Raw genomic sequence first — 21,648 nt, 5'->3', positions numbered from 1 at the left:
CTTCCAGGAAGAGACCCCCCTGAGTGTGTCTAGCCCAGAGGGCACTGGCACCTGGCTGCATTATACCAGTGGTGTGGGTACTGGGCGTCGAAGACGCAGATCAGGGGAACAAATCCCCTCTTCCCCTGTCTCCCCCAAATCATTGGCTTTCACATCCAGTATTTTTGGCTCATGGCAACAGGTTTTTAAACTTTATTTCATTAAATATTTTCCATTCTTGCATTCAGAGCAACAAACAGCTATTTTTGAGGACATCTAATCCCTTGTCGTTTACATCAGAGGAAATCCTTCTGTCTTAAATTTAGTACCTCAAGATACTTCTGATATTGCTCAATCTTTCATGGAAAGAAAGCATCTATGTGGCATGCATTTCAAATTTTTACTGGGGACCTCTTAAATATACAGGAGATTTAAAAAAATCCTAATTCTCCTGGGTTTTTAGCCATGCTAACAAAAATAAATTAGAAAGGAAAAAAAAAATCTTTCTTAGACCTTAGTTGTCCTATAAACTTCAAGAAACATACTTAACACACTTTGATGATTAAGATTATTTGATATCCCCTCATTATTTGAAAAGCCTCATTCCATTTAGAATTTGCTGTGAATGTGAAATTTTTGAAAATATCAAAAATTAATGTGGCCTGGTCTTAATTAGTGACAGATATCTAAACATTGATTGGTCTCTCTGTGATCTCTTTATTTGGAAATATTAAATATGCAACTTGTTCTCCAAACACAACAACGGGCATGTGTGAAGTTGTAAAATGTTTTTCACTAAAGTAACTTCAGAAGGACTTTCTTTGATGACATTCGAAACTAAAACTCTCTGGTTGTCTAATGGAAGGCCTACCACCACATGACTTCTCTGATAACTTCAGCTGTTTCCTCTTGGAAATTTAATGCATTTGATTGTAGGAAAAGGGATTATGGTATCCACTAAGGCTGAATACTTAAAGGTTACTCTGATAAAGCCCATGCATGGATCAGAAACTGTATGGTGACTTCAACAGTGTCTGTCTGTCATTCCTTTTGTTTGTGGTTGTTTTTCCTCTAAATACAGGCGCTGTTTAACAGTGGGCAATGGGCTTCCTTTAAGAGAAAGTGAAATTGCATCAATCTGTGAATTGTTTTTTCTCATCTGTCATGTTTCATCATGAATGCCTGCTTCGCACCCCTTCATTGCAAGGACCTCATATGAAATGAACTCCCTTCAGAGGGGATCTTGCATGAACTTTCATGTCTTAAGTATTTCTACTAATATTTATCATACAGCTTATTAACCTTTGTCTGTCTGGAACAGGGTGCATATGAAATATGGACCTTTGAATTCATTTTGCTAGTATATTTCAGTCTCCACTTTCTCTATGCAGGTTGTGTCTGAGAATGCCAACTATCTCCGAACACCAAGAAATCTTGTGGAACAGAAGCAGAACCCTACAGTAGGTATGTGATGTAAAGGAAATTGTATTTTATCCCCTCCTGAAACTCCCTACTAGGCACAGGTAAAACTCTACAGTGGTGAAATCATGACCAAATGCTATGCTTTAGTTTGTATTTATTGTGCACTAGTTCAGAATTGTTGAATCATAAATTCAAAATATAAGATAAAATTTTCATACAACAAGAAGTAGTGTTTAGTATTTTTGTTTAACCATTTGAATGACTACTCTGTGGTGACTAACTGCCAGTGTTGGCTTCTGTTTGTTTGCCCGTTTGTTTCTTCTGTCCTTTCTTCTGAGGGAGGGGTCCTGTTGTTGTCATGTGGATTCTGTAGTCTCGCTTGTCCTTGAATTTATGGAAACCCTTCATTTCAGCTTCTCTAGTGTTGGGGTTACAGATACAAGACTTTCCAATGCAACTCTAAATGTATTTTGAAAAACTTTACTTCAGAGATTAGTTGTCGTAAGAGGGCTGGGCTGATGGTCAGGGGCAGAGCACTTGTCTACCATGTATGTATGGATTTCTTTGTTCCATATTTGGCATTGTAAATCTGTTATTAGGAAAAGGATAAAATATGCCATTTTATTAAAAACTTTTTAATCCTTTTTGTTATTGTTGTTGAGGCTGGTCTCTTGATCCTGGAACTTACTATGTAGTTCAGGCCTTGCCTCAAACTTAAAGAAATCTACCTGCCTCCAGAGCTGGTATTAATGACACCACCATGCACAGCCAGCAAGGTCAAAGCTAATTTAGCTGTTTTAAGTAGTGGCAAAGGAGGCAACACTGCTTAGCAGTCTGACTTTCTAGTGATGCTTCACCCAGAGCGCTGTCACTGGATCCAGTTCTGTGTGTGGAGTGCTCACGTGAAACTCCTTACTTAGAACAAATAATAATATTCACTTAAAATGAATTGATCACATATTCCAAAGAAAGTGCAAAAATATCAGCTGATGATGACCAACGAATTTAGCAAAAAGTGATAGCTTCAAATGTAGGTAAAAAAGAAAATGTGAAGATAAATGAGCAAATAAAGTCAAAAGATTTTAAGGACCTCTTGGGGTGAGCTAGATTTCCCAAGGAGCAGCTTGGGAAACTAAAGTGAACTCAGTACAGCCTTGCTCTTAACTGAACTGTAAACAGCTCAATATGCTTTGGGCATATTGAGAATGGCATTGTGAATATCCCTCTCAACCCACTGACCTTTTGCTCCTTGATGCTAAGCTGTGACACAGTGGCATAGTCTTTTCTCTAATTGGTTATCTAAGTAGGCTTGACACAAAGGATGATTCGATGTCACTATGTGCTACGGTCTGCAGTGTCCTAACTGTGTTGGTACCTGTGTACATGATTCTTTCTGTAGTTAATGTCCTCCACTTTGTCTTGAAAGCTTTTCATCTTCCTATGATATCTTTATGTGAACATACATGACTCCTTTTCACTGAATGATCATAATTATATATTCGACAGGAATTATTTATACTTTTCTCTTTGGTGAACATTTTTAAGTTTGAACTTTTGGTACAAACAACACATTGATGTATACTGGCTGTGTTTTACATATCAATGATGTATTTCCTTGGAGGCCTTCATTAAAACTTTCCTGCTTTAAAAAACTTTCCTGCTTTAAGTCCCTTATTAAGTGACTGAAATGGAATGATTTTTGTCTATTTTCATTAATAAAAATGCTTTTTCATAAGAGTACAATTATTAGTTCAGGGGCATCAGAAAAAAAACATTCATTTCTTAAGTATGTTAAAAATGTCTAATATGACTTAATTTTTGCTAAAAGGTGTATATATATATATATATATATATATAATCCATATAATCATATGCACATGATATATAATACAACATATGATCATATGTATATGATAAAATACATATGATAAGTATATATATATAAACTCACTATGATTTGCTATAAGACTTTATTCTGTTCCTAATTAACGTTTATGGTAGTATTTTCAATAATTTTAGCATGTACATGTTGATGATTAGTATACTGGCATATTATTTTTCAAAGAAGGCATTTTCTCCAGTACTGAATTATTCCGTTTGTACCTGTGGTGAATAGTGCTGGCTATTAGAAGCTCTGTACTCAAATAGGTGTCACTAGACTGTTACAAGCCTATTGTGACTCTCTCCAAGGCACTGCCAAAGGTTGCCTGTGCATTGGTAAGAGCCAAGTCGATTGCATGCTGCATGCATTCCCAATGTGAATGGAAGAACACCTGCTGTATGTGTCTTCTCTAACTCCCATCAGGGTCTCACTGTGCGGGCCTGTTTAGCACCTCAGTGCTCGGGGGTTCTTCAAGTGCACCTAACCTACAGGATTATGCCCGTACTCACCGTAAAAAGCTGACTTCTTCTGGATGCATAGATGGTATGTGCTCACATGCACACACAGATTCATACCTGCACACATGCATATGCTTAGGAGTGGTGTTTCTCAAAAGCAAGTCTAAGGCCACAGACTGCCGTGGAACCCTATTGCCTTCCCAAATGCCTGTCAGTGCGTCCTGCCTGAGATTCAGGTTCAGGTTCTGTCAGTCAAAAGCAGTTAAATAGAGAGTACATGTACAGTAAGTGGTTTGTCAAAAAAGAGAATTTAAAACTTCATTATTATTTCAGCTGAAGGAAAGTCTAGATTATGAAGAGTAAATTTCTTTTAAACTCTTGTCCACTGTTAACACTCATTTTATTTAGGTGTATTAGTAAGAGAAAATATATTGGTAGACATTTTATAAACGTAGAGTGCAATGTGACCATTCTTAAGATTTCTCTTGATGTGACTTCAGGTTTAATCTTCTGGTGTTGAGAATGTTTGAGAGTCCTGAAAATGTGCCCCTCATGACAGAGGGTGCTTTCAGAATCAGCACTGTCTAAAAACGTTTGCTCTTATGTGGACAAATTGACCGTAGGCAGGAAAACACAGATTTACTGGAATTGCCAGGCCATCTTGCTTTCCTTTCTGTTGTGTATTTCATTAAACATTTTGCCTGTACCATCAAGCCAGTTTACTGCTTTTAACCAGTCCTTGGCTTCCTTCCATTGTCCCCTCTGCATGTCACCAAATCCTGACGTCCTCACATATTTGGTTCCCCCTCTGTTTTAAGTGTTCCTCTTTTGGCAGCTGTGAACTTCAGGTACCTGTTTTTCTCTTTCTCAGACGCCACACGCGGGTCTGCTGTTAAAAGGTTTTCTATCTCATTTGCTCGACACCCAACCAATGGTACGTTTGCTTTTTATTTTAAAAGATACTCCCTGCTTCATCCCTTTTTAATTTTTTTTTAATTTCAAAATGTGGGGTACACAGTATCACCTAACTTACCAATCTTTAATTTTAGTTGGCATACAATTCCAACTAATATACCAAACCGCTGATACTGTCCTGATCCCTTTTCTGCCATAATTTCCACAATAATTGAACATTACTTGTACGATCGTCTAATGACCACAGTAATGATTAGTTTTAATTCTAAATTAACAGCTGAAAATTCTGATTCCTTAAGTGATCAGTTTATACATTTTTTTAAAAAAAAAATACAATTAATTTCTTAATTGGTTCTTAATTCTTAACAATTTTTTTTTCTAATTTTTCTGATCACATTGTTTTATTGAGATAGCCAACGAAAATACATAGCAATCCATAACAAAGAACCCGCTGAGACTTGTAAAGGTCTTGGGAGCCAGGGTCACTGTACAGCAGCAGTCTGGCCCTCTGTCTGAAACACAACTGGATGTGGTGTGGACCGCTTCAGAGACTTTCCAGGATCAACTCCTCCTTGGGGGCTGGGTGGTTTAATGCTGGCCCAGCAGTCATTTCCTTCTGTTGCCTTTGTTTTTCCTTAAAAATTGGAGAATTTTGATAGAAAGAAAACTGAAGTTAAGATCCAGAAACTCGATTTGGTTATACTCAGGTTCCATCATATCGAGGCTGGATAGGAGCATGTTTGTTACTTGATATAAATGAAGTTGTAGCAGTATTATAACTTTTTGTGAGCATTTACTGCTTTGTGTGTGTGTGTGTGTGTGTGTGTGTGTGTGTGTGTGTGTGTGTGTGTGTTAGGGGGATGTTTTTGTTTTGCTTGAGATAGGGTCTGATATTGTAGTGAGGCTAGCATAGAGCTTCCTGTGTAGACCAGGTTGCGTTCAGACTTGGAGTCATCCAGCTTTAGACTTGCCCAGTGCTTGCATTAGACGTAAGCCTCCATGCTTGGCTTACTAACCGTTTTCCAATCCTACATAGGCTTTTGCTTTCACTTACAGTGAACGTACTTTAATTCCTAGAAAAAGTGTTTTGTTTTTAATTTTAAAATTTTTAACGGGGGGCCTGGTGAGATGGCTCAGTAGGTAAGAGCATCCGACTGCTCTTCTGAAGGTCCGGAATTCAAATCCCAGCAACCACATGGTGGCTCACAACCCTCTGTAACAAGATCTGATGCCCTCTTCTGGAGTGTCTGAAGACAGCTACAGTGTACTTAAATATAATAAATAAATAAATCTTTAAAAAAAAATTTAACGGCAAATAAGTCTTTCAAAAACTCACTTTTTAAAAAATTTATTATTATTTTCTTTATTTATATTTCAAATGCTATCCCGAAAGTTCCCTATCCCTCCCCCCCCCCTCCAAGCCCCTGCTCCCCTACCCACCCACTCCCACTACTTGGCCCTGGCCTTCCCCTGTGCTGGGTCATATAAAGTTTACAAGACCAAGGGGCCTCTCTTCCCAATGATGGCCAATTAGGCCATCTTCAGCTACATATGCAGCTAGAGACTCGAGCTCAGGGGGTACTGGTTAGTTCATATTGTTGTTGCACCTACAGGGTTGCAGCCCCCTACANCTCCTTGGGTACTTTCTCTAGCTCCTCCATTGGGGGCCCTGTGTTCCATCCAATAGCTGACTGTGAGCATCCACTTCTGTGTTTGCCAGGCACTGGCATAGCCTCACAAGAGGGCCACTATATCAGGGTCCCTTCAGCAGAATCTTGCTGGCATGTGCATTAGTATCAAAAACTCACTTTTATGAAGCTTAAGAATTCAACCTACATTCCCTCCCCCCACCCCCACCCCATGGCTGTTTAAATGTTACTTTTTTGGAAAAAGCTCATTGTGGTTTGATTCAGCTGCAACTTCTAAAGGTAACACATGCTTAGTAACCTCCTAGAAGGCAACCAGGAGTCCTAAGGAAGTCAGGCTCACAGAAATCCCCAAGGAAGGAGGGGTCAGCTTTGTGTGCTGCTTTCTTAGGAGCACCGTGGGTTTTCTGGAAAGTTCTATGTTTAACTGAGGTGGTAGGATTAGTAGTAGTGGTAGTAGTAGTAAGTACTTCAATTTAATAGAAAATAAGAGTAATTTTATATTCCTTTGGTTTAGGCTTTTTCTTTTACATGTGACTTTTCTACACTAAACAGCCCGATACATAGAAGCATGTTTCCTTCAGTTCTAGGAACATTTTCTTTGGGGGTGGGGGTGTTTCCTTACTTCCTTTTCTTTACTGCTGTTCTTTCTTATCTGTTCTGTGAACTGTCATGTGTCCCCTTCACTTTTTATTTCCAATGACTTCGAGTGTTGTTTCCACCTTAACCCATGGTGTCATGGACTTCCCTCCCTCCATCTTTGGTTGGGAGGAGCATGGTGAAAAGTGTCTTCTGACAGCACTTTCCCTTTTCTCTGGGCCTCTGTGCAGAACGCCTGTCCCCTCTAGGTGCTGGTCCATGCATGTCCTCTGGGAGTTTCTAGGCTCCAGTGGTATGTTTTCATGGCTTCCAACGTGCTGGCAGGGTGACTTGTGAGATGGCCGCACTAACCTTTCATTGTATGCTGTAAGCTGATGAGATAAATGGCAAGAGTCTGTAGATCCTGGAACAGTTCAGTCAGACCTCATTTGCTGCTTTGAAATCCACCAGGCAAATGAAAGGAACCGTCACAAATGAGGGTGAACAACCCGAGAAAGGAGAGAGGCTTATTGTGAGAGAGTCTCGCAGAGAAAGGATGTGTGCTTACGTGCATGAGCCTCTTGTGTTTAAAAAGAGGGAATTGCAAAGTTTTGCTCCTCGGTGAGTGAGGTGGCTTTAGCTGCTGCTGGGATGTTGGATTGTTCCTTCTGTTTGGTTTTGTTTCACATTACCTGAAACGAACGGTCATGCTTTGGTTTGCACCTGGAAATCAAGCAATAATTTTCTTAATCCTTTGATTATTTTCATAACAACATTCAGTTCCCTTTTTAAAAGTTCCCCTGTTCCAACTGAGAATTCCAGCAATTCTTGCGTTCCTCCCAAATTTTGAATAAATCTCACAGTGTGTAATCTCATACTGAGCACATGTATGTTGAAAAGCATCTATTTTGCAGTCTGAGTTTAGATAATTTTTATTTCTTAACCTGTAATACTCTGTTTCTATCTGAATTTGAGTGTTGGAGGTACTTTTTCACAGAAGACTTAGTTTGAATTCTGGGAAACATTTGTGATCTTAAAAGAATATGAAAACAAGTTTTAAAGCCATTCAGTTAAAGCTTAAATGAATATAGGTCATTTTATTCTTAAAAATGGAACACTAATATTTTTGTCTTAGAAACATAATTTACATGTATATGTGCTTTTGTGTCACTGATTCTGTTAGCACATTGCTGCATGATTCACCATGAAGTTTTGTGTGCCTGTGCAGTTGTTAAACATGGAGATCCTTGCCCTTCATAATGCTGTATGTTCCATCTAACTGCTCAGCCAGGGACTGCCAAGCAAGGAATTACTGGTGTTCAGGAAAGTAATGTTTCAGAATGATTAATCCTGCCTGATTGAGGAAGTGTTGCTCAAGGACCATGAGGGTGGTCTTGGCCTTAGAGAAAAATAACAATCTGTGCTCCACAATTAACTACGTAATTAACTTCTGAAGAAGTTTGTATCAGCATTTAACTTCATTATTATCTAAATGTTGAAGTTGATATTATCTTGATACTATAAGATTCTGGTATCAGGAAAATATGGCATCATCTTGTTCATCTGTTAAATAAATCTAACATTAAAAGATTTAAATCTGAAAATGTATCTCTCCCCTACCCCAGGTTTTCTTCTTTGTTATTCTTAGGCTTTAGCAACCTTGAAGGATTGTGTGCATGCTGTACTGTCTGATTACATTTAAAGTGATCATGGTTCATATCTTGTTTTGGTTCCATGTTGCATAGCATCTGGTGTCATGACTTGAAAGATGTTGTGTGAATGCATGTAAAACCTGAACGTTCCAGCCCTAAGTAAATTGCCTTCCTTTGTAATGACTGAGTTGTAAAATAGCCAGTCTTACTCTCTGTCCTTTATTTTTTCTCTTTTAGGCTTCGAGCTGTATTCCATGGTACCATCCATCTGTCCTCTAGAAACACTTCATAATGCCCTGTTCTTAAAGCAAGTGGATGACTTTCTGGCTTCCATTGCTTCTCCATCAACGGAGGTTCTGCGCAAGGTCCCCGAAATGTGTAAGGAATTCACCTTCATTGTTACTTAATTATTGGACAATAAATACTATGCAAATATAGCCTCAATTTTAAGAGAGACAAATGTAAGGGAATAATGCTAGTAACTCTTTTGAGTGATAATACCATTTTTCTTCATTTTATCCCAAAATTGTTTTTCTAGCAGTAAAAGTAAACAGTATATTATATAGAGTTAGTATCACTTTCTTTAAAAGCTATACTTGTCTGAAAGCTCACATTCATCTTTTATTATTTACAGAGTGGTTCACATGGACTTAACACATGTCTGTCCCTCACCATTTTTGCTAACAGATTAGAGATACTTGGTTGTTACTGTTGTTTTGTTTCATTGATGGATATGGGGCTTTTCTGTGTAACCCCAGCTCTCCTGATACTCACAGTAATCCTCCTCTCTTGACTTCCCAGGAGCTGAGATTACAAGTATCTGCCACCACATCTAAAAGATTCCAAATTAGAACCACAGACTTTGAAACTATATTTCCTAAAACAAAAAAAAAAAATTCTGAAGATATCCATGTGTGTTAAGAAGAGAGTCCATGAATAAATAAGAGAATAGACTATACACTCCCTTAGAGTTACATTTGAGTGTAAAGCTTAAAGCTCTATAAGTAATGCAGATTTTCTGCACTATTTTTTGTTGTTAGGGTAAAATAGAAGAGTTTGTTTTTTTTTTTGTTTTTTTTGTTTGTTTGTTTGTTTGTTTGTTTTTTATAGCACTTGTTTTTAGCTGGGTAGTATCCCTCAGCACATTGTAATTTTCAGGTTGGAAATAGTAGCTGTTCTAGCTAGCCTTGCCATTTCTTCTGCTTCTGGTACCAGAGGGCAGTTGTCAGCCAATCGTGGTTGGTAATGAGCGTGCCTCTAAACTATTTCCCTTTGGAGATCCCTTGGGAAGTAGGTGAGAGTTTTAGATTTTATTCTCTAACGAGACTGAAGCTGAAGAATTACAAGTTCAAGGCTAGCCTGGGCAACAGAGTGAATGTAGGGCCAGCCTGAACATCTTAGGATTATCTTCAAATACAAAGTAGAAGAGGACAAGGGATATGGCTTAGAGTTGTAGGTTTAGCTTCCAGTACTGTAAAATGATAGTAGAAACAAGGTTTTGTACTACTAAGAGAAGAGACTTGGTATGAAGTTACTCAATTTTATTTATTTCTTTTCAGCCTCTGTGGCCACACGTTCCAGTCCAGGAATGAGAAGAAAAATTTCCTTAAATACGTATACACCCACAAAGATCCTCCCAACACCACCTGCTGCTTTAAAGAGCAGCAAAGCAGGCAGCAAAGCAGGTTAGAGATGTTGTCTGAGTTTGTGAGTGACATACAGCAATGATAGCAGGGACAGCCACTTGTCCAGTGATGTAAAGTCGTAACCACTGCTTTCCCATAGCGATGCTGAATTCAGAATCTATTGTCCTGACTCACTTATACACATCTTTATCTATGTCCTCTCGCTTGCCTCTCTTGCCTTCATGGTCTCTCCTAAATCTCTTAATAAGATAGATTTCCTATTCTTTTTTTCTAAACTCCTCTGTTTTGCTCTGTTGGGACTAAGGAATCATTTCATATTTAAATGAAACAATTCTGTTGCCCAGTGTTTTTTTTTTATCTTCCATTTGTAGTCTGGTTATGTGACTGCCAAATTCATCTCTTTTGCCAGCTTCTTTGTTCTTCTAACCAGGGTGATTGTTTATCGATACTCCATTCCGTGGCTGCTGACGGGTTACTCCACGTCTGTGGTTTCCCTGTTGTCTTGCTCTGCTGTCTGCACTGATGCGGTTTCTCCCCGTTCCCTGTCCCAGGTGGGGACCCAGCCCTGTTCCTCCTGGATGCCTTGGAGCTTACCTCAGAGCTTCAGGATTTCAATATAAAAACTCATGGCAGAGGGGTCTTGGTTCTTTTCAAGGTTTTAATGTTTTTAGATATTCTTTTTATTATGAGTTTATAGTTGGACATCAGAAGGACATACATATTAAGATCTCAGCTCTGCTACGTGTTAATCATGTGACCTGCCTCACACTAATCCTCAGTCTCCAGGAAAATCAATCTGGGTAATGATTCTCCTACAGAGTTGGCAGAGGCAAAGTTGGCTTATGTAAGGTACTTGGCTACATTGTAAACATTCAGTGGATGGTAGTTTCCTTTGCTGCTGTTTTGCCCTAGCTAACCTCCATTTCTGCCAGATAAATCCTACTGGAGTTCTTACCTTATGAATCAGTCAGTATTATAAGTAGATTTGAACATTGTACTGTCAAATAAGGCTATAAAGATAACAGCGTTCAAAACTGCAGTTTTCTTAAATAAAATTTTGATGCAATCTTTTTGATGCAACTGGCATTTGTACAGTTCCTTTTCCTAAGATATTAATACTGTTTATGTCCATGGCAATAAAGAAAACAGCAGAAGGGGTGTAGCTTGTTTCAGTCAGCATAGCCACGAATGAATCAGGTGACCAGAGATTTGCAGGACCCGTGGCTGACCTTTACTAGTTAATTATCCCATAAATGCAGGGTGTGAACATTTTTAAGTAACAAACTTAAAATGGTGTTGAACATGTTTTGTGACCCTCTTGCATTCCTCGGGTGAATGCTACTTGTTCGTGCTGTGTGATACACACAGCCACAGGAACACAGTGGGCAGCACCCAAGTATGTGCATGTCTGTGTCACGTACGAGCAGGCTTTACTCTGGAGTTTGTTTGGGGTGTCCTTTCTCATGAGCCCCTGAGAACTGTTTCTCCTCTGAATATGTTCTATAAGATTTTAATTTCCACCTGATGTCCTTGGTAGAATGAATTTTATGTTTTATTTTTATGGCAGACTTGATGCCTTGCATTTGTCAGGGACTTATTCCCCTTGTCTTCAGACGTCCATTTTGCTCGTTCTCCATAACTGTCTAATGTCTCAGGTACTAGCAGTTGTCTTCTGCCTTTCTGTTTCCAGGTTTTGGACTTTGCAGAAGACTTTCTTCCACTTGGTACTCTGATTGCTTTATTGAATGCTTCCTCTTCTTGGTTTGCGTTGACTCTCAGTGTAATTATTCACAGGCCTTCCTTATTTGTTGTTGCTTTTTGTTGTTGTTGTTGTTGTTGTTGTTTCTTTCTATCTCATGTTTATTCTTTTATGCTTTATTTTGAACTAATTCAATAATCTACAGAATTTCACTTAAATATGTATGCTGCCTTTTTGATTTATTTCCTCAGTTTTCTTTTATTGACTTCTATAAATACATGTTCATTCATGTTCTTAGCATTTCATGGTCTAACTGTGTATCATCCAAAACAATACATAGGAGGAAGCATTTGGCAGTCCTACTGATGTTTCCGTCTCTTTGGTTCCCACTGTTTCTGTGAGCTCTAGCTAATTTGAAGTGTGCCCTGCTCACAGCACACATTCAATCTGCTCTGCCTGTGCCCGTGCTCGTCTGTGCCTGTGGCTGCCCCACAGTCAGACTGGTGAAAGTCCTCCTGCTTTCCTTCTCCATTGTGTCTGCGTGGTGATCCTCACTGCTGTTTACTCTTCTGATGGATGGCCTCAAGTGGCTTGGAAATCCAACCAGCTTTTATTTCTGTTATTTATTTTTTATTCTTAAATTTGAAGCATTCTATTTGATTCTTCTTAATTTTTCTTTTCAGTTTTTATTCATTATAAACATAATGATTTATTTCAACATAGATCATGAAATTGCTGCTTTAAAAATATTTTAAATTATTCATTATCTGATTAGTCTGTGTCAGTTTTATCCTTTACAAGAAAGATGTTTTTCTATTCTTTTCTACATTAAATATTTATAATACCGTACATTAATCTTGTGTATTAAGTAACTTTTAAATCCTAGACATTATAAATGTTATGTTATAGAAGCTTTGGACTCTGGTATTTCAATAATATGTCTCCAAAGTATATCGTTTTATTTTAAAAGTAAAGAGGTAAATTTGCCAAACTCAGATTGTAAGATGATGTCCCTGAAGTGGCTGACGGCTCATGTATTAAATTCTCTTCTTCTTGTCTGTGCTACCAGAGGCTTTCTGTGCATGCAGTAGATTAATCTATTCGTGTGTGAGTCAGTCTCACCCTTCCTGTCAGCTGCAGTTGTCATGTGTTTCTTCATGCTAGTAAGACTTACTGTTATGCTGGAGATTTAGCCAGGTTCTGTGATGGACCTTGAGAACGATTCTCAGATAAAAGGTGTTAGGAAGGAGCGATGGAGGACTACTCTGCTGCTTTCTCCTCACACATTTGATTCTGTTCCAGTAACTGTCCGATTCTGTCACTTTCTGCTGTCCTGATACACCGTCGTCAAGGTTGTTCTTTCTGTCTGTGGCTGAGCAATTGTGGGTCATGTGAAGAAATGTCAGCCTGACAGACATGTGCCTGCACAGTAGAGCTGTAACTACACTTAGATTAGGTCTCTGACTAGGCCTCGCTCTGATGTTGGTTGAGCTGAGAGGGAGTGCTTCTGGCCTTCCAGCCTTCCATCTTTGCATAGTCATGAGATGGAAGGCTTAAGAGGACATGGTTCCTGGAGAGGAAATGACATCCAGTTTTAAGCAAGTTTCGTTTATATTTCCTGTCAAATATAAGCAGAGACAGTTCTAATTGGCAGTTGGATTTCTATATCTGGAGCTAAGGGGAAAGGCCTGGCCACAAGGATGAATGAGATTAGTAGAATGGATTGTACTTACGATGGAAATGAATATTTGCCATGAAGAATATAGAGTGAACTAAAAAGCTGGTTTTAGGAACACAGCCTTTTGTCGTTACTTTTCTATATTTGTGTTGACTTGTAAAAGGTTAGTGTCATATTGAAAGCCTGTAATGTTTTATCACAACTGTAGCACACACAGCCACATCGCCCACCAGCATTCTCTTAACCCTGATGATTTGTGCAAATCACAAAGGCACTGGTTCTTTCTTCTGTTTGTATAGCAGCCGGCGGACCATCTCCGGCAATGGCTTCCCATACCTCATCTCGGAAGAAGAGCGTAAATAGCAAAACCGAGGGGCATGAAACCAAGAAAAGCACTGGGAAGAAAAGATGAGCACACACCAGAACCGGAAGTTCCCATGCTTAGAAAGGGACTTGTTGCTTAGCAAAGGATGTCTAAGAAACCTTGACTGAAGCTGGTCAGAACCAGTAATTCATGTGTTATTATGCTTTACTTTATACATCTGTGTATTTCTTTAAACAACTCGAAAGCTAGAGGACCTTCTGTTTTTATTTAGACAAGGAGCTTTGGCAGGATCTAGAAATGTACAAAATAATGTCTGTCTGCTTTGTGTAACGAAATTCATGACAACTGCTATCGTTGTCACTGTGATGATTCCCATGTGCCTGTGGCAGATACAAAGGACACAGGAAACCGCTGACTGGTACCAAAGTGCACTCTCTTCAGGTGCCTCTCTACACACATGCATTTCTACAGAATTGCACTTAGTGAGTGAGATTGGACAGGCAAAGATCATGTATTGATGACTTTTTTTTTAAAAGTACATTTCCAAAGAGATCTCGTTGACCATTTACATTACAATGTTTTGTCATTGCTACAGTAACATATGCTGCAATATTTATTGACTGGATTATATAGACCATGAATTATTTTTTTAATTTGTGCTTTGAATTTTTTATTATGAATTATTTAAAATATTACAAATGCAGGTGGGAGAACTATTCCTTTATATACATAAATTTGCAGGTTAATCTGTAAAAAATATTTTCTTTATACATTTACCATCAAGAAAAATTTCTTGGTTCACCAAGAAAAAAATTTTTTTAGGCATTTTTAGAGTTTCTTTTTATGAACTGTAACTGCTAAATTTGTAAATCTTACACTTGATTTTCTGAGTTTTTCTTGAGACCTATGGATTCAGGTCTAAAATGGGAGTTCTGCTGTTGGTAAGTGTCATCCAGGTTATAGTCCTTGTGTTTTCATTCTTATGTCCAGTGTATTTGTTGATTTCACCAAGAAAACTCAAAAGATTGAACATTTGTAGTAAGTAAATGGTGTTTACAAATGGTGAGATTTGGAAGAAAGATTGAGATGACTATTGTAATTTCATCTAATATTTCAATAAAAGGACATCATTCTCCTTGGTGCTGTTTCTCCCTGATGCACAAATAATTGTTTGAAACATTTTAAATTACTCACAAACTAAACAACCTGCTAAATAAAATTCTCAAGCATTGGATATGATGTAACTTAAGGTAGTAAGCTGTAGCTTCAAGCTTATGTTTAGAAGTACTAGACCCTTATTGTATAGGTATTGTAATTCTTCAAAAGAGACTTCTAACCTTAAATCATCTTACATGAACTGACTTCTAGAGAATAGGCATATTATATTATCTTGGTTCTTTAAAAAGGGATGAGATATAGAAGTTCCAACCATATACAAATAAATAAGTATATATATATATATATACTTCACTTGAATGTAAATGGATTATATGGTGATAAATCTTGTAAACAATTGAATGTATGTACGGTCTCTGTATGTGAATATGTGATTAATGTACTCATTATGGGGGGGGTGAGGAGACTACTTTTATTTTTTAAGTGGAATGAATTAAAATTCTTTTTAGAATAAGAGTGACTTGAATTTAAAGCATTTTTTGTGTGTTCTTTCTTTTGTTTCGAAATAGAAAATCCCCAGCAGCATTTTACTTGAAGTACCGTTTGATAAAGCTCATGAGTGAGCACACGCAGCAGGCTGTTGTCCTCCGCCTCAGGAAGTACCTTAGCACTCACTTTCCTCAGTATTAATTCAGTAATTGTGGGTTTACCTTATTCACCCCAATCAATACTATTGCTTTGTATGCTCATCTCTTTGCAAGAATTGTTTTTCAAAACACACTATCAGTCAATTTCATAACAGCAAAATAACGTCACCACCATTTATGAAAGTTTGTCTGAAATAGCTGTTTCTACCAGTACTCAGTAGATGTGGGGTTTGGGAGTTTCTGATTTGTTTTGTTTTTGTTGTTGGGTTTTTTTTTTGGTTTTTGTTTCATTTTGTTTTTCAAGACAGGGTTTCTCTGTGTAGCCCTGGCTGTCCTGGAACTCCCTTCGTAGACCAGGCTGGCCTCAAACTCAGAAATCTGCCTGCCTCTGCCTCCCAAGTACTGGGATTAAAGGCGTGCGCCAGCATGCCTGGCTAGTTTGAGAGTTTTTAAGTGCTAAAGCATGTTGGTTTTTTTTGTTATTTGGGGGGGGGGGGGCAGTTGGGTTTGGTTTGGGTTTATTTTTTGCTGCCCAGTTTTCCAGCCAGCAAAGAAATAAGGAAGTCAAGCTTGAGGAATTGTCAAGTCACCCTGAGCTGTTAGTCTTGATAATTTATCATTCATTCCTTTACCCTCAGGAATCCTATATCTCAGGCCTAATAGCCTGCTTACCTGCTTTTAATGAGGTACATAGTCCATTCTGAATGACTAATAAACTGGAGGGGGAGTTTGTTAATATGCAGCTATCTTGTATTAAAAAGAAGTGTGCTGGACATTTTAAGTCATGAACAGAAAATTGAGGCAGAAAGGAAACTGTAATGTGGCAAAGCATGTGGCACTGTGCTCGATGTTTCTACAGCTCAAAAACACGATAGGTGACAGCCATGAAGAAAATTTAAAGTTTCAAGAGGAATCTGATGTAAAACTCAGGACTGTTGGGAGCCCTTAACTGGAGGCTGGACTCATATGGAGCGGGGAGGAGGAGAGGGGAGAGTAAATAACACTAAGGATGTTTGAAAAAGCCATAGGAAGCCATTATTTTCTGTTTAAGTATAAATCTGTATAAAAAACTTGAATTATGCCTTATGCCACCTGGGGTGATAATACTTCCTCCAAAAGCCATAGCTTGTCTAACAAAAACAACAGCAGCAACAACAAAACCAGTTCCAGGAATGGAAAGCTTATTCTCAAGTTGTTGGTCAAAGTAGGCCAAGAGATTGCCAAAGCATTACTATTGCCCTAGGTTGCCTACAAGAACCTGAAGGATCTATTGCTGAAGATACCACACATTTTGGACATAGGACTTGAGGGAATCACCCTGGGGACTAGAGATAACAGTATCCAAAGGTCCTACAAAAGCTGCCAAATAGGTAAGATGTTAGTCCTCACCAGCCATAAACCCATGAATCACAACAGTGACTAGCCCAGCAAGTACAATAGTAGTACTTCTGGGCTGGTGAGATGGCTCAGTGGGTAAGAGCACCCGACTGCTCTTCCAAAGGTCCTGAGTTCAAATCCCAGCAACCATATGGTGGCTCATAACCATCCTTAACCATCTGTAACAAGATCTGACGCCCTCTTCTGGAGTGTCTGAAGACAGCTACAGAGTAATTACATATAATAAATAAATAAAGCTTTAAAAAAAAAAAATAGTAGTACTTCTATCTCGGGAGAAACCAACAGCTGTGTAATTGAACTTGAGGCTCCACTGACTGGAAGGGAAGTCCTGCCTAGTACTAGGAACCAAATTACCTACCTGTGACTGTAGATATCATGGGCCCCTTTATGAATACATTCTAAATATTTATCATTTTTCCAACAGGTAAGTATAGCTCTCTTACCTCATCAACAGATTGTTGCTGTAGTAGATGGAGATTGTTACAGAAGTCTACATCAGGTCCTAATGCAGAGAACAACTGACTGTAGAGTGCCAGATGCCAATTAATAAGCATTAAGTTAACAATGCAAACCCCTACTCGCCTGAGGTTGAGGGGACATTGCAGAAGAGCGGGCAGAAAGATTGGAAGAGCAGGAAGCCTAACAGGGAACATGAAGTTTCAGCAATACTGTGGCCTAAACAAGACTTGAATTATGACTACATCCATTGACATGCTGACATGGATGGGGGAGGTTTCACAAGGCCTCACCTCTCGAAAGGCTATAGGCAATCATTGGGTACTTAGAGAATAAATGTTCTCCAGTGATGAGCCTCTTTATCCATGCCCAAAACACATGCATATGCAAGCAATATTAACTGGACTTAGCAAGTTCAATCGATGGGTAGATGAACAGAAGCATGGGGCAATCATAAGAGGTCATGGATTTGAGAGAATGGGATTTTGAGGACGTGGGGGGAATTGAGGGGAGGGAGAGAGGAAGAAATATAGATACAATACTCAGCTATGAAATTCTCACCTTTTTAATTTAAAAGCCGACCTCATTAGCTAATGAGAAAGTGTTTTGATTAGGATTCTCCCGGTTTCTCTACAACTTTTACTGCCTACTGTTAATGTAGTTTCATGCTAGAGTAGAGCCAAGATTTCACTCGTTTGCTGTTCAAGCTTCCCTAGAAGGTTCTCTGTCTCTCCGGGGAACTTTTCAAGCTGCTTTATTAACACCATTCTCCTTTCATTGTCTGAACAGCATGGAATACCCTGTTGTTACTGTGTGAGTGGTAGGACCCCCACTGCAGTAGCCCCAGCTCTAGCCACTCTCTTACGCTGCCATACCCACTGAAATTTATGCTTCTGGCTTCCTTTTTTCTAGAAAGCTGGGTACCAAAATGTTATCAACCAAAGCTCCATGATGTGTCTATTCATGTTTATGGAAGATCCAATTTCTCTCTTTAGAATATAAAATACTCCTTAAAATACATTCCTTAATGTATACTATATATTTTTAATGAATCATTGTTCTTTCCTATATATATATCAGTGAGATGCACTAGTTACTTCCCTTTTGACCTTTGTACTGTTATGGATAGAAATAGCAAAATTAAAATCTCCAATTAGGAATTTCTCTCCATCCTTTTAATTTGTGGTTTTACCTTACTCTTTGTGGCTGTTTCCTAGCACATATAAATTATTTATGGCCACTTTAAGTTTTACTTTTATCCTATCACTTTACCCTATTGCATGCTTTGGACACTAAGTAGTTATGTAATTGAGTTTATGTCCTATTACTTTGTTTGTATTCATATGTTCTATTAGTTGTATTCCTTTTGTAGGAGTTTGCATAGAATTAACAATGGGCTTTGCTTTAAAACTAATATTAAATCTCTTACAAGAGGTTTTTATAGTTCATCTATCTGTAATGTACCTTTGGAGGTAATACTTTCTGGTACTGTTGTATTTATACTTTTCATCTTTCTGTAGCCATAATTTTCATTGTGGAGAAGAAAATACCAATTAAAACTGGCTTAAACTGCTAGAACAGTCATTATATATTTCTTAAGGTCTAAAGGCAGAATTGGCTCCAACCATCTTGCTATCTGCAGTTATGTCATCAGTGACCTCACTTCTCTTGCTCTCTCCATTGACATTGCACAAACTTTATCTCAACAGTGTTTAACCTTATGCTCATCAGATGTCTTTCAGTGGCAATTAGGGCTACATCCTTCCTTGTTCATAGCTAGCCTAGCAAAAAATGATGGCAATTCTATCCCAGTGATGAAATAGCCATTCATTTAGTATAGTCAGAACAACTTGGTTGACCTGACTGATGACCACTCAGCATTGACACTTTGAACCAGATTATTGATCTGTGTTTAAAGATACTGAGCAATGTCTGTGAGAAACTGAGGTGCCACAGTAGTCATTTAAGACAAGGACCCAAGATGAAGGAGTTACAAAACAGTGCCCTAGGCTCCTGTCCCATCTCCCTCCAGTGGACAGGGATGAGGAGTGGTGATCCGTTGCTATCCAGGCAGGAGAAATTCACTGACATGCAATGAACAATGCCTTACCGCTTTGTTCCCTGAAGTGGGAGAAAACAACTTGTGTGAAGAAAACCCCAGTCAAGGCCTTGAAGTAAATAGAGTGCCTGGCTGGGTAAAGCTGGGTGTGGGCCCATCCCAGAGGGTCTCGGCGGACTACAGTTCCCTACAGAGATGTGTCCTCTGAGCTTAAGCGTTCCCTCCTGAAGTGTACTATACCAGGACTAATTTCCGGTGAGTAAGCCTGTAAGATCACATAGGACTTGGAGCTGGAGCTGGCTCGGTTTCCTCGGTACCCTACATGCCAATAACCCTCCCACCCTTCAAGAATGTCAGTCAAAAGCACATCCATGTTATCAAATACACCCTAGTTAGGAACAACTGCTGTTACATACACCCTGCATGGGAGAGAGAACATAACCCGAATAATATTCTGATAGAAATGGGAAGGAGACAGGTAATGGGTGAATACCAGCCATGTCTGTATGCACCTTGTTTGCTGCTGTTGGCTTATCCCAGTAATGACTGCCACCTTAACTACAAACAGCTACATATTTCATCCATGCGCTGTCTGTGGCCTCACGCCGTAACCGGCATCCAATCAGTATGCTTACACTTCTATTCAATCGCCCTGTTAGTTCGTTGTCTTCTTCACTTGCAGCTTCTGTTACTGACCTCTGCACCCACACATAACCTTATCATTTGACGTGTTATGCCTGAGCCCCTGGCTAATCAAGATGATGAAATTATTCTACCTTGTCACCCTGTGCCCCTTTCCTTCACCCACTCTGTTTCTTACACAGACTGGTAGTCAGTCTTCTCTCTGTTTCCTTTAGGAACTCGGCTGATGCTTTTTGTGGCTTTGCCACGGTGTTCCTGCTTACCTTGGCCTGCATGTACCCTTCATTTTCGTACATACTGTGGTGGATGACTGCATATCTGGTCACAGTTTCCATGCTTTCAGTGGATCAGTTTTCTCTGCTGAGTTGGTTTTCCTCCACAGGAAAAATGCTACCGTTTTTCCTGTTTGTTTCTCCCTTTTCTTGCAGTGATTTTGCATAAGCAATGCATCTTACTTCTTAATTGCTACTTATCCTTAGGTACTAAGTGTGTTTTCATCTTATCTGTACAGTTTGTGGGGCACCAGTTGGAGCTAACACAATCCTCTCCCCTTACAAACGGATCGTGAGCCTGAAGGAACTGACAGCTTTTATTTTCTTTCAGGCAGCAAGGAATGGGAGCTGCAGGAATGTTCAGCTTTAGAGCCTCTTACCTCTTCTCTCCCTCAGTTACATGCTGGCTGCTGCTTCCTATTGGCATGGCTGTAAGGCATGTACAGCATAATAGTGTTTTGCTCTGCAACCTGACACATGTATGATGGTAGACCCATAAAACTGTGAAGCACCTGAAACATCCATACACCTCGTGATCCAGTACAGGATTTTACTCACATTTTTTTATGATGCTGATGTAAACAAACCTACTGAGGTGCCAGTTGTATAAAAACAATACACACACAACTGTAAATAGCACATAAGACTTAATAGAGATAATACGTGATAATAGTGATATAGCTCTTATTAATGTATGTTTTTGCTATTTTACAGAAGTTTTTGCTATTTATCAGTCATTAACACCAAACAGTAGATCCCATGTTTCTCAGATTTATTGCGTCTCGAGATGTTTGTTGTTCATTTCTTTATACACAGGGTGTCGCTGTGTAGACTAGTGTGGCGTTGAAACTCATGACCCTCCCATTTCAACCTCTGAATGCTAGGGCTAAAGGGGTGCATCACTGCACCTGGACTATCACTTCTTTATATTTTAAAAAATAAAATGTTTCTGTAATTTTTAGAATTACAACATACAGCAAGGAAAAAAAACAAAAACAAACGTATAGGAAATTTCTCAGTGTCTTCAAATTCCTGGAAGGTTACTCTCCGAAATTCAGCATACCCAGCTATTCTGAGTTTTCAAAACTATGGTATTTTGCACAATCATCATCATCATCATCATCATCTTCTTCTTCTTCTTCTTCTTCTTCTTCTTCTTCTTCTTCTTCTTCTTCTT

The 21,648-nt window shown here is 38.9% G+C and overlaps 1 protein-coding gene across 12 annotated transcripts in view; it reads left to right on the top strand.

Annotated features, from left to right (window-relative positions):
- The window catches only part of Ppip5k2 (diphosphoinositol pentakisphosphate kinase 2), a 66,159-nt gene extending 50,537 nt beyond the window's left edge, over positions 1-15,622 (top strand). For 5 of the 12 annotated variants that reach the window (XM_021199027.2, XM_021199026.2, XM_029539354.1 and 2 more), the window contains exons 25-31: positions 8-181; positions 1,371-1,443; positions 3,707-3,826; positions 4,613-4,675; positions 8,771-8,911; positions 10,093-10,218; positions 13,856-15,509. In XM_021199027.2, the coding sequence (XP_021054686.1) occupies positions 8-181; positions 1,371-1,443; positions 3,707-3,826; positions 4,613-4,675; positions 8,771-8,911; positions 10,093-10,218; positions 13,856-13,968 (810 nt within the window). In that variant the 3' untranslated portion in view covers positions 13,969-15,509. Of the gene's footprint in view, positions 1-7; positions 182-1,370; positions 1,444-3,706; positions 3,827-4,612; positions 4,676-8,770; positions 8,912-10,092; positions 10,219-13,855 lie in introns of all 12 variants that reach the window. The other 7 variants (XM_021199029.2, XM_029539360.1, XM_029539357.1 and 4 more) reach the window with 6 other exon arrangements.
- Positions 15,623-21,648: the final 6,026 nt, after the last annotated feature.

Source organism: Mus pahari, chromosome 5 (assembly GCF_900095145.1).
Source record: "Mus pahari chromosome 5, PAHARI_EIJ_v1.1, whole genome shotgun sequence".
Lineage (NCBI taxonomy): Eukaryota > Metazoa > Chordata > Mammalia > Rodentia > Muridae > Mus > Mus pahari.
Note: the sequence above shows the minus strand (reverse complement) of the source record. Positions and strands in the feature narration are given on the sequence as shown.